Source organism: Centruroides sculpturatus, unplaced genomic scaffold (assembly GCF_000671375.1).
Source record: "Centruroides sculpturatus isolate CEXI.00-Female unplaced genomic scaffold, Cexi_2.0 scaffold1588, whole genome shotgun sequence".
Classification (NCBI taxonomy): domain Eukaryota; kingdom Metazoa; phylum Arthropoda; class Arachnida; order Scorpiones; family Buthidae; genus Centruroides; species Centruroides sculpturatus.
In genome coordinates, this window is record NW_019385741.1 from 12,496 (window position 1) to 26,983 (window position 14,488).

At 26.7% G+C, this 14,488-nt stretch overlaps 1 protein-coding gene across 1 annotated transcript in view; it reads right to left on the reverse strand.

The window, feature by feature from the left end:
* The window catches only part of LOC111641688 (FERM, ARHGEF and pleckstrin domain-containing protein 1-like), a 154,751-nt gene that overhangs the window by 11,763 nt on the left and 128,500 nt on the right, over positions 1-14,488 (reverse strand). The window contains exons 14-15 of the mRNA XM_023387893.1: positions 12,731-12,864; positions 2,602-2,677 (exon numbers count right to left, since the gene is read on the reverse strand). Coding sequence (XP_023243661.1) covers positions 2,602-2,677; positions 12,731-12,864 — 210 coding nt within the window. The remainder of the gene's footprint in view (positions 1-2,601; positions 2,678-12,730; positions 12,865-14,488) is intronic.

Consider the following 14,488-nt stretch of genomic DNA (forward strand, 5'->3'; position numbering starts at 1 on the left):
TTTATTTCCACTTCACAAACCTAAGATTGAATGCAGTAGAGCATCGATTATCTGAACATTGATCAACTGAAACGTCGTTAACCAGAAGTGTTCCAGTCAGATTGTGTCGTGCTGAATCAAACATTTTTGATACTAGATTAACTTCTAAAGTATAATTTTTTTGTTTTTATATTTTTCAATATATTTATTTTGTTTGTACAAAATTAAAAAATAATTTTTAACGATACAATAACCACAATTATTATAAAAGATTTTGTTAGGCTTAACATCGATGAAAATTCAATGTAAAGCGACACGCAACAGAGAAAAATTTAAACATGGGCTATATTAATATACTATTATTGGGATATACTAATATACTATATTAATAATGTATTTTTTCATACATAATCGATTTTCTGAACAACCCCAGTCTCCAATTAATTCAGATAATCGACGCTCTACTGTATTACCATTCTTGTTCTATAACAGAATTTGCTAGCTCTTTATCTCTGAAGTAGCTTTGTACTGAATTTCAGAAAAATAGATCAGATTATCATCTAACCTATGTTAATTTAAAAGTTTGCTAAGAAAAAATTGAAAAAATTTTTTCCATGTTTTCTCTTCAGAAATTACAAGATCCATAGCATGTAACAGCATTTAATTCTTTACATTCAAAGCATTTCATTTATATTTTATTAAATATAAATATAAAGTATAAAATGAAATGTATGTGATATCAGACTCTACATCCTATAAATTTTATAGTATTTTCTTGATAATACAGTAAAAACATTAGTTCTGAACAAGAATATATTATTATATTAAATTATATATCATTATATTAAATTTCCTGAATATTAATTCAGGAATTTTAGTAGCAAAAGGATTTTTAGAAAATCTTTGATTTAAAGTTTAAAATTATATTAGATTTTAATCCCTCTGTTATGTTGACTCTTAATTAGAAATTAAAAACCACTTAAAGATATTGTAGAAGTATGTATTTTTGAAAAATCCAGAAAAATAGCCCAAAAATATAACATCTGTCTACTATGTAGAATGGCACAAAATCTTTTTCTATAACATTGATATCTACCACTGTATCACACAGAAGCCATAGTGGTAGATTCCAAAATTTTTTTATGTCTATTTCTATCTTAGCTATGGACCTTGGATTTTAAGCAGCCATAGTATTGACCATAAATCTTGCTTCTATTAATAATGGTTGAAAATCAAGTCATAATTTAATGCTAACAACTATCTTGCAATGTAAAAAGATCTTTTACTTTTGTTTTTGAGCATTTAAATGTATAAAAATTCTAAAAAAAATTGAATCTGTAATATATTAGGATAACTTTATATATGTAAATGATATACACACTGTTTCAGAAAGAATAGATAAAACTTTTAAGGAGTGGAATAACACTTAATTTCTATATTTTTATATTTCATAGCATTGAATGTAAATTCAAAGAAAGATTCTTAGATTTATCTTTTGTAATAGCAATGAAGCCAGATTCCAGCATAAAAAACTCAATAGCATTTCAATTGTAAAACTTAACAAACAAGACCTCATCAATGACTATATTATATGAGGAGTGTTTTTTAAGTAAGTACAGTTTTGATATTAAAAAAAACACAACTGCAATTTTTAAAATAATTTTATTCTTACATGAAAGCTTGTACTTTAATATACTTTCCAACATAATTTCCTCTAATATGAAGGCACTTTTTGTATTGTACAACCAGCTTCTGAATTCCATCCTCATAGAAATCTGCCACCTGATTTGCTGACCACTGCCACACAGCGTTTTGACATTGTCATAACGCTGATTGCCTAGATGGCTTTTCAAGTGGAGGAACAAGTGGTAGTCACTAGTCGCTAGATCAGGGCTATATGTAGCATGATCAAGTTGTTCCCAGCCATAGGATGTGATAAGATCTCGGGTTCGTTGAGCCATGTGTGGACGGGCATTGTCATGAAGCAAAACAATCCCCTTGCTGAGCTTGCCATGCTTTTTGTTTTGGATGACAAAATCGTAAAGCATCTGTTTTCTCAAACTTTTGTAACAACTTTCTGCATCAAGTCTTCAGTAATAACAGATGGTCACCCACTATGCTCCTCATCATGGACATTAGTACGGCTATCTTTAAATGCTCTAACCCATTTTCTTACCATCACTCATAATGTTTTTCCATACATCTCACTAATCTGCTGATGAATGTCAGCTGCTTTCACGTCTTTTGCATTAAAAAATAAATCACCGCACATACTTCACAATCGGCGAGATTTTCAATTGTCTGAGGCATTTTAAACATGCACAAACAAACGTAAAATGAACGAATGCTTCTGTAATTGTGTCTGTGGCTAACCAACAGATGTAGGGATATAGGTACTTAGCACAAATTTGCAGAATACCAACTGTAACACTGCAGCAGTCCTATTTTAAAATGGTACTTACTTAAAAACATGCCACATAAATGCTGATTTCAAAACACTTATAAAATAAAAATAAAAATTCATATTTCATTGAAATCTTAAAAATGAAACATAATAAATATATAAAACGAATAACAAAGTTTATTTTTATTCAAACTAACAATATAAACTTATTCATATACCTCAGTTATTTCAATTCTCTGTAGCAATATGTCACCAACACCTTGTATATTGGAATGAGAATTTGTCCTTCCTTCCCTGATTAAAAAATTTTTATTTCTTTAAAATTAAATAAAATTTAAGAATGAATTTTATATTTGCTTGACACATTATAATATATAAAAATGTTTTAACAAATAAAGGTCTGCAATAATGGATATCATTTTTATTTTACCTTAATGTTTTGATATCATTAGTTACTATAAACTAATATAATATCATATAATAAACATTAATCTATTATATTTATGTTTGTGATATATTACAAGTACAATATGTTACAAAAATACATTCAAAATTTTATAAATAAAAACAGAAACATTTCTGTAATTTCCTGTGTAAAATCTGCAGCAGCATACACCTAGCAGAAATTGTTAAAATTGAAATAAAATCTTTGCATAAAATTCATATCTGTATTCAGCTCTCCCAAATCTGCCATTGAGAACATGATACTTAATCAGTATACAATTTAGAAGTTATCATATCAAGCATTCTGTTTTTTCCATTTCTTTTCTTTTATTTCAACTCAAACACCTTCAATATCCAGCAGAACAATTACTTATTGAATCTTTAAACTAACCTTTTTATTTTTATTCAATGGTCATCAAGTTTATTTGATGGTTTTGAACATACAAATAAAATGGAACATGATATTTAAACTGACAGAAACATAAAATAATTGGTCACATACATAATGTATTACAAACCAATAAAAAATTAAAATGCTAGTCAAAAAACATGCATACATAAAAATATACAACCATGGCTCTTGGTGGGAATGATTATCTTATCAGATATAGAATAAATGAACATTAAACACAGTAATTTCCATTAAAATCATTGTTGATTTTAATAAGAGAGTTGTACATTACACATTACATCTGCAATCAATCATTTTTATTCCTATATGTTTAAATATTATCATGTTCCATTTTATCTGTATGTTAAAGCCATTGAATAAACCTGATGATAACCACTAAACACAGCTGAAAATGCTAGTTTGTTCAATAAATAATTGTTCTGCTGAATATTGAACATGTTTGTAAGTTAATTTAAAGCATTTCATCCAGTTTTCTGAAAGTATTTTTCCTTTTGTTTCTATTAGAAATTCATTGTAGAGATAATAATTATTAAACAAGAAAGATGGAAAAATGAAATATTTGAGACAGAACCACTCAAACTGCATTAAGTGACAAAAATACAAAATGGTTATTAAATGAAAAATTTTTTTATCATTTCATTTCTGTCTTATTTATCAAATACTATTAATGATGATAATAGTAACAATGTATGCTAAAATAACTTAAAAAACCTAAATAAAGAAAGATTTTAATAACAATATCTGTAATATGATTGATGTTTAAAGAACCACCAGGACTGAAATAATTCTGAGATAACAACATGAACCCTATGGCTCTTGGTGGGAATGATTATCTTATCAGATATAGAATAAATGAACATTAAATACAGTAATTTCCATTAAAATCATTGTTGATTTTAATAAGAGAGTTGCACATACTTTACAATAATCAACAATTCTGGTTCAAGAGTCAATCATTGAGCTCTTATTCACTGTAGTAGACTAAGATATGCTAAAATTGAGTTGGTTTCTAAATAGATGGTATCTCATGAGTCTTGATCCATATATAAGAGCTTCTTGTATTACCATTTCTTTCATTACAGGCAAACCATGTCACATACTATGGAGGAATAAATTCAAGTGATTTTGATGGTGGGGACACACAGTCACCAAGAAGCAGTGGTCAAAGAATTTGATGGGCTCCTTCAAAACCATGAACAAATCATCAACAGTTGTGCTGCTCATTGCCAAATTTAAAGAAACTGGGAGTGTACATGATAAACCTCGTACTGGCCTGCCAAGAACTGTTATGGATGACGAAAGCAGAGCTGAAGCATTGACTTGTTTCCCACTAGGACCACAAAAGTCCTTTTGACGCACTTCAAGTGAGATTGGGATTTCCAAGACTGGCATTCACTGTATCTTGTAACTTAATCACTAGCATCCATACAAATTGCAACTTCATCAGTGTTTTATCACTTGAACTTGTTTCTTCATAGTAAGTGACATGGTTTCCCTGTAATGAAAGAAATAGTAATATGAGAAACTTTTATGGGTCTAGATTTATGGGACACCTTGTAGTTTTCTGAGTGTCATGATATAGAAAGGTAGGAATCAAAAAAAATTTATCAGTTTTCAAAACAATTTTAAGTAGGCATGCCAAATATTATCAATTAATTAAAACATGGATTGACATATAGAAATAGAAAATGAAAGATAAGATTTAATTTAAATGTGCTTTTTGGAAGTTTGCAGAAACAGTATAATAGCATATAAATGTGAATAGAATTTTTCACAGTTTTTTAAAGATACTCTTTGAAAGTTTAGACAAAGTAAAAGCCATTGAATAAGTTTGTAATTGCAATTTAAAATTGGACACATATTCTGTATCATTGCATAACCTGCATCTGCTATCATATTGATTTTTAAATACAGATAACCCATTGGTTACTCACAGAATGTTACAGTACATGTAACAGGTCTAATAACAATTCAGTAATCATCATCAAACTTTAATATTTCATAGACTATTTGTTATCTGCTATTGAGATAATTAATTATTAAAAAAATATATTTATTTGTAATGTCAACTATATAAGTCAATAATACTTATTGTTAGAATTTAATTACTATATTTTAATAATTATTTTAATGTTTAATTTAGAAAAATGTAGTAAAATGTTCAAAAGTTAAAACTGATTATTCTAATTTTACCCAGATTTTTTTCAGATTTCTCTTAAGTTTAATTAATTAACTGGTATTATAATTATTGACAGATAGTGATATATCTGTAAGTAGTGATAAATTTGTCTAATCAATATATCAGGAAAATTTTAATAAAATTTAATTATATATAGGAAATTAAAACATAAGGCTAAACAGCCAAATTTTGTTTGATAAAAAATTTATTTTGTATTATATATACTGTATTATAAAATAAATTAGGCAAAATAATAATAATGACGTAATTAGTAGTTACTAGTTTTAACATCTGAAAAAATTACTGAATATTATTTTAATACTGTATCAATATCATGTTCTCAATTTTATTATTAAATTTTAATAATTCAAACAAATCATTGAAAATACAGTTTAAAGTCCTAAGTTAATAAATGTATTTGTGGCGTAATAAACACTAGTATTGTGTTTTATTCTAAAGACACATGGCAAATTTTCCATCACGAAAACTGGATTAATATATTATAAATAATATTTTTATAATAATATTTTTTTCCTTTTTTTCTATCGAACGTCATACATGGCAACACTTAAGACAACAGCACATAAGAAAAAATAAAAAAGGGGGTGGAAGGTAAAGAGGGGGAGGAAACAGTTCAAAATTTTTTACAGTTTGTAGTATCGAAATATGCTTATAAGAGAAGATTTTAGAACTTTTAACCTTTTAATTTATTTATAATATATACTAGTTATACAAAGATTAAAGCAGATTTTACGTTTTTAAATTATAAAAAGTGTAACAAAAGGTACGTCTATATATCATTTATGTACTCATTATTTTATGTAAACTCTCTACTGTTATAAGTTAAATATATATATTGTATTTTAGTTGACTGAAGAGGGGCAAAGCCCGAAACGAGTAAAAAACAATGTACCGTATCAACGAATAAAGGAACTTGATGGAAAATTTGCCATGTGTCTTTAGAATAAAACACAATACTAGTGTTTATTACGCCACAAATATAAAACAGGACAAGGTTTCAAAAAGAAAATTAATAAATGTAGTTATCATAGTCATATTTTAATATTGAATATTGAAATTCTTCAATACTTTTCAATTACATTTCATATTAATCCTTAAGTACAAACATACCCCACCACACACAAATATGCAAATATTTCCTATGTGAAATAAGCAATGTTCATATACTTCCATGTATTCTCAATGCCTGTTTTCATCCACACCAGGAGGATGCATACCAGAAATAAGATATTATACGTGGAGATATCGTTTTTTTAAGGAAGGGGTGTCCAATCCGCAGCCCGCATGCAGCCCAAGGCAAGTTCTAATGCAGCCCAATAAACGTGTAAACAAAACCAACAAATTTATTTATTTCAACAGCATAAACTCAAAAAAGAATTTTCACAAAGCCATAAACCTTTATACATAATTTATTTTTGAGTGTAAAGGAAATATTTTCAAATACTTGGAAATGTGTGAATGAGGAAGGTATACTAAATAAAGCTGTAGTTGTGACTCAAAGGAGTATAGACTCAAATTTGGGGAAAAGAGAGAAAGGCCAAAAGATAAAAAGTAGTGAGATAGGTTAAATAGACCTTCTGTTATGCAAATATTGACCCTTAATTTTCCAACTTTCCTCACTTCTTCATCTTTTGTCCTTTCTCTCTTTTCCCTGTTTTTGGGTCTATAATCCTTTGAGTCCCAACTCCAGCTTTATTTAGTATTCCTTACAGTGTTGCAAGATTTAGCTACTTTACACCAAATTTGGCTACCCTTTTATTAGTTTGGCGTAAAAAATATCATTTGGCACATTGGCTACTTTTTGGGCTACAAATTATTTATAAATATATTATTTGAATAAAAATGCACTTTAAAATGGTGTTTCGTCGTATTTATTAATTAGAGACCCAAATAAAACAAATATTTGTGTTTTTCAAATAAATTTTTGTTTGTCTCCTTTATAATAAATGAATTTATTTATTTCTAAGTAAAAATTGAAATTGTCTGTAGATGTAATTTTTTAAAATAACCTTTTTCGTAATAAAGTTTTAATAATTATTACTATAATCTAGACATGTTAATCCTTAAATATACTTGTGGCCCAGAGAAACAAAAAGGTTGGACATCCCTGGTTTAAGGTATATCTGTACCTTGTGAGTAATGTTATGTTACTTATTCTTTGTACTGTTTGATAATAAATCTTTAATATTAATAAAGTTCAATAGTAGACTGGTTGAAATATGACAGAATTAAGTCTAAGATTATTGTTATTTACAAAAAAGTATCCTGAATTAATGTTGTTGAAGATTAGAAGAAAATCTTCATTTTTGTTACTTAGGATCCTACAAACTATTTTTGGCTATATTTGAAATAACTGATTATCTTTAAACTTCAGAAAGTTTATTTATTACAGTAAATGAAAAAAATACAAACTTTATAAATTTTACTTCAATTAAAGAACTTATCAAAATTTGAGATATGACAGTACCCTGTGAGTGTTGTTGTATAGGCCAGATTTCATCAGTGTAGCTAAGGGTTTATTAAAACTATGAATAGGACTAGAAGTATAGATTATTTAAAAAATTTAAAAATATTCCTAAATGCAAAACATAGTTATACTTATAAATTGCATATGTATGCACATATGCACATTTACATATAATACATGGCTATATGAAGTTATATTATTCAAAATTTAAACACTTTTATACATTTAAAATAATTAATATATCTTTCTCCTTTACCTGAAGACTGACAGTAAATACTGTAATTAAAACAGAAAAACTTGCCAAACTAATATTATATATTGTTTGACATGTTAGCACAGTATGACTTCAAGAATAGACTATTTCATTTCAACATAAAATAATTCCATCAATGGTAAAGTTTCTGAGAATATCATATTACTTGTAAAGAATAACGTACTTAAAATAATTAATATATCTTTCTCCTTTACCTGAAGACTGACAGTAAATACTGTAATTAAAACAGAAAAACTTGCCAAACTAATATTATATATTGTTTGACATGTTAGCACAGTATGACTTCAAGAATAGACTATTTCATTTCAACATAAAATCCAAAACTATTTTAAAGTAATAAATATAGAAAAAAAAGTCATAGGAAATAAACTTTATAGGAAAATTTTGAATAGTTTTAAGTATAAATTATATATTAGTAAAAAATAAATAAACCAAATTTTAATTATATAGAAACGAAAAATTTCTAAATTCTTTTTATCTCTAAGAATCTTGAAAGATACAGATTAATATGTTTCACAAAAGCATGAAAAATTTACAATATTTTCTGTATTGTATGGGTCTGAGAAGCTATTGATAAAATCATACTCTGTACTTCTTTTAAATTAGCACACAAAAATAATTCATATGCATTAAAAGAAATACATAATATTCTTTTATCAACTAATCTTTCAGACAGATAAAGCATTCAGCTCTTACCATTTATCTATTTGATTTATCTATTTGAACATTAATTACTCCTTGTCTTCAGTATTTTCATGCTCTCATACAATAATTTTTATAAATCTTCTTACTTTTAGAAGTTATGAAGGAATCCTAAAAAAATGCATAAAATAGTCCCAACTTTGAGCAGTATTATAACAGAAATATAAATTCAGAAAACAATGAACATTATAAATAAAACACCTTGAAGGGTATTAGAAATATTATCTTATTAAATAAATTTATGAAATTGCTCTTATTAAATCAATATTTAATTCTCAATAATCATTCTTATGATTTAATTGTTTTTGCCTTCTATAATAATCATCAGGTTTCAAAATTATGTATCATAGCTTTTCCATATTTTTTCCTTAGCAAGAATAACTAACAAAATCTATTCAAATTGAATCCAAACAACAATCTCAACATGAGTTCAAATAAATACCTGTCCAAAACTTATGAACTGAAGTCTAACTCTAAAAAGGAGCAAACACGATATAATTTCCTTAAAAACAGTAGCAATTTATATCATAGCTGAAGTTTATACATGAAAAAATTGCAAAGATCTGACTAAACTGGGCTGAAAAATTGAACACTATTTTCAATTTCAGCTGACAAAAATCAGAGGCAATTCAAAACTAATCAATCAAAATCAAGTTATTCTATAACTCTATATAACAAGATGCACAGACATCTTGTTACATAGAGGTATATTTTAGCAGGAGCAAAATGGCATGTGATAAAAACGGCAAACAAACAAATAGTAATTTGGAATTTTTCCTTAGAGACAACTATGTGTTATATAGAGGTTAGTTTATATGTATAGTAAAATTTGTGTTGACTTTAACAATTTTACAATAAGAGAAACAGAACTGTTTTTGCCTGATACAGATGTATCACAAATAATAAAAATCAAATGAAAATAATTTGATATAATGCAAATTGTGTTGCTCTGTAATCTCTCAGTAAATCTGCAAAAATTTAAAGAAATGGGAACAATGAAGATCAAATAAATAGAGGGTCATTATAAATAAAAATAAAAGTAATTTAAATAATCTGCCATATTTTTGATCTTTGTTCCAACATGAATCCAATTAGAAAATTATAGATAAAGATTATTTGATTCTATTCGCAAGAAATAATATACAGTAGAGCCTCAATTATCCGACCTAATTGGGGACTGGGGTTGGTCGGAAAACCGAAAAGTATGAAAAAATCTATTATTAGTGTAGTATATTATTATATCCCATGTAATTAGTATATTAGTATATCACTATTAACCTACTTTGCCTTGAATTTTCATCAATGTTAAGCCTAACAACAATATTTTAAAATAATAATCATCGCTATTGTATCGTTAAAAATTAGAAAGTTAAGCCTCGTTTAAATACTGGCTCCCTTTCATGGTTGATCCAGTGTTGCCAGCTAAAACACGTAAAAATAATATTAAAGCAGCTAAGATATAGCCAAATATTGTAGCGCCACATCAATAGCGGACATTTGAAATTTGCCGACTAGGACGGTCAGTTAACCGAGGGGTCAGATAATTGAGGCTCTACTGTATTTGTATTATTATAAATAGAAATGGGAAAAAATGATTCATGTCAAAGATGAAGCAGAAGATATTAATTAATTTTATAGAATTTAATCAAATTAGAAAATCAGAATAAGAAAAGGACAGTATTTAAAACATACAAACAAAAGAAGCTTGAAAGAAGTAGCTTGAGAAATATTTAATTCAAGTTAAGTAATACAATAGTAGTAAGCCAAATAAATAAATAAAAAAAAAACAAAAATTACTGGATTTTTTTCTAGATTAAAGTTTCTGTTACCAAATTAATTAATTAAAAAACAATTTGACCTGAAAATAGACAGAATAATTTATTTTCAAATAATTTTAATAATTAACTTAATTTTTCATTAATTAATAATTCAGAAACATCCGGAGAGAATTGTGGATCAAAGAAAAATAATGTTACTAGTTTACACTGAGCTGAAATGAAGAATTGTAGGTTCACTTGTCTTGTTTCCCAGAATATCTGAATCTATAACTCTTTCTGTGTTTCAAATCATTTCTTATATTTCTAAATTATTATTTAATAAAAAATTAAAGTCAAATTATCAAAGTTTCTAAGTGAGAGTAACTATCTATTTCTAGGTCAAAGAAATTTTATCTAGAAATAAACAGTCACAATCTCTTAGAAACTTTAGCAATAAATAAAATTAAGAGCAAATGATTAGAGCAGAAAAAATACCAACTACATAGTTCAGTCTTTTTCTTGGCTTTTCTTTAATTTCAAAAGATCTTTACAACACTACCGAAATCAAGCAATAATATAATTGAGGGTTTTATTAGACTGTCTTTATAATGTCATTTACATATATAAATCAATAATTAAAGAAATTTGTCACTAGAAATACCCATAAATTTCACCTTTTAATTATTTTAATAATCAGATAATTTAAAATGATTTTTATTAATAATCTGGAAACACCTAAAAAAATATTCAGTACATTGTCAATAATACTATTTGAAAAATCTTTTTTGATCCAGTAAATAATATTTAATGGAATGAATATATTTGGCTGGTTTTATCAGTCATCTTCAGATTCTAATTACAGAACATCAACCAAATTAAACATTACAATACAGAATGTCTCATGGATTGATTCAAATTTAGCATTTAAATATAAAAACCATTGGGTTTAAAATTAACCAATAGATAAAAAAAGTAATAATAAAGATATTACAATTGTAAATAAGGTATAGATTAATAATACATGTACAAATAAATATTAACCTCAACATAAATATCATGAAAATAACAATGCCATAAATTTAAGAATGGTCACCTTTGGGGACAAAATTATAATGATAAAATATCCTCCATGTGTTTGATAATCTGTGATTTATACAATTGCTGCATATGTTGCTTTGTAAATTTCAACAACACAGAGAATAATGTCATGTTCTCATATAATGTCATAATGGGACAAGGCAGGTATAATCGAGTCCACTGAGGATCCTATCATCAGTAAGCAAAATCTGAAATCATTGAAATTTATAAACACAGCATAAGCAGCAATTGTATAAATCACAGATTATCAAACACAAAGAAAATATTGTATCATTACAATTTTCTCCCAAAGGTGACCATCCTTAAATATATGGCATTGTTATTTTCATGATATTTATGTTGAGGTTAATATTTATTTGTACATGTATTATTAATCTATACCTTATTTGCATTTGTAATATCTTACATTTTTTTGTTTATTTATTGGTTAATTTTATACCCAATGATTTTTATATTTAAATGCTAAATTTGAATCACTCCATGAGGCATTCTGTGTTGTAATGTTTGATTTGGTTAATGTTCTGTAATTAGAATCTGAAGATGGCTGATAAAAGCAGCCAAAAACATTCATTCATTAAAAATTAACTACTGTATCAAAAAAGATGTTTTAGATAGTATTATTGGCTGAATCCAGTTGTTTACTTGCAAGCTGTAGTAAAGTGTAAAATATTAATCAACGTTAAAATATAGAAATGATCAGAATTTCATTAGTAATTAAAAATTTTTTAAAAACAAACTGATATTAAATATAAATTATTTTAGAAATTTCTATTAGATGTTTCATTTATAATAAATATTTTTGAATATCATTTAGGCTTACATAGTAATGATATTAGAACGAACAAATGAAATAATAATATTTCTGAAGAGCATTAGATAATATTCAAAAATATTTATAATAATACATCATTAATAAAATTTTATAAATATTTTGAAAAGCATTTTTATTATATTAATTATTATTTTATAAAGTAAATATAAATTATTATTTACCAAGCTACAAGCCTTTGTTCTAAATCTCTAAGTAACGAACAATGAAATTCATATAATGGATCAATTAATGAAAATAAAACTGCTAAAATATCTGTTGGCATATTTTCTTCTTTACTGACTTCTTCTCTAAACCACTGAGGATTAAAATATTTTGAAATAATTAATAATTCAATTGTTTTTAAAATAAATATTTTCTTTTTAACACTGAAATATTTTAAAGCGTAAACATTTTAAATTAACAGTAAGAATTCAAGAGGAATAATTAATTAATTTAATTTACCATAAACATAAATCTCATATTTATAAAATATTTTATTAAAATGATCCATTGTCATTAACTTATATATAAATTTTATTTTAACTGTATACATTTAAATTAGAATAAGTAAAAACATGAAACACTATAAACACTGATTTATACGCAAAAATTATTGTTATATGATATTAATTAATTAATTTAATTTAATTAAAACTTTAATTATATTTCAATTTTTTAAATAATAATAGAAGTTGAAAAAAGAGAATTAAAAAAAATTATATTGATTACAAAATTTAAATTGTAGTTTATTTTCAATATGTCAATTGCTATTTTCTGAATTTTTTTGCATAGAAATCAACACTAGAAGAAACTTCTGAAAATATAATAAAAGAAGTTATAATTAAAGTCTAGATTTTGTTGGAGACAATCCTGTAGTATTTATACTGGGCAAAACAACGGATTCCACAAAATGATATGTGCTGAACGTTCTTGTTACACCACTGACTGGATGCTGTATACAACCAACGTTATTCAAATTGTACCAACTTGAAAATACAAACTCAACTACAGTGTCCCAATCTTTCAATGATGTTTGTGTCAAGTTGTGGCCAAATGGTGTCCAGTATGAAAAGGTTTGGCTTGTCGTTACAGATCAAACATCTTACATGTTGTCAGCATTCTCAAATTTGAAGTGCATCTACAACAACCTAAAGCATGTGACTTGTCTTGCATATGTACTACACTGAGTATGTGAACATATTCGTGTAGAATATAGCAAGGCCAACGACTTCATTTAGAAAATGAAAATGCCCTAGTCAGGAGCGCTTGTACCAAGACGTAACTGGGCTGCCATTACAATCCAGTTCAGTGGTCACTCATTGGGGTCTTGGATAAACAGTGTGGTATTTTACTGCAAGAACTTTGAGAAAATTAATGCATTTATCAGTGAACTTCCTTGTGGTGATTTTGCGGTTGTTGACAGTGTCATGAAACTGGTCGTTAATCCAGTAGTGATCACAGAGTTCTACTCCATGCATTTGTACAAGTTATTGGTGGATAAAATCAACAAGCTGGAAAGACGTGGAACTGAAATGCGGGATCAGTGGAATGTCATAAGTCAGGTACTTAATATACTGGACAATTTTGCCCTGGACAAACTTAGATCTAGTTTATCAAAAAATCCTGATTTGAAAAATATTTTGGATTGCACTGAACTAGAATTCCGAGTAAAAATCAAACATGCCCCCTTAGCCTCAGTCAATGTAGAAAAATCTTTTTCCTTATATAAAGACATTCTATCCTCCAAATGAAAAAACTTCACTTTTAAGAACATTGAAATGGTTACTGTTGTAAATTAATGCTCATCTTTATGTGTAAATTGCAATAAACAACTATGTATTTTGTAAATATAATACTTCTTGTTGGTTTTTGTCTTAATAATACAGCATTTAAAAGCACCCAATTCATTCTAAAAATGCACCCAAAAATCCAGACTTTAG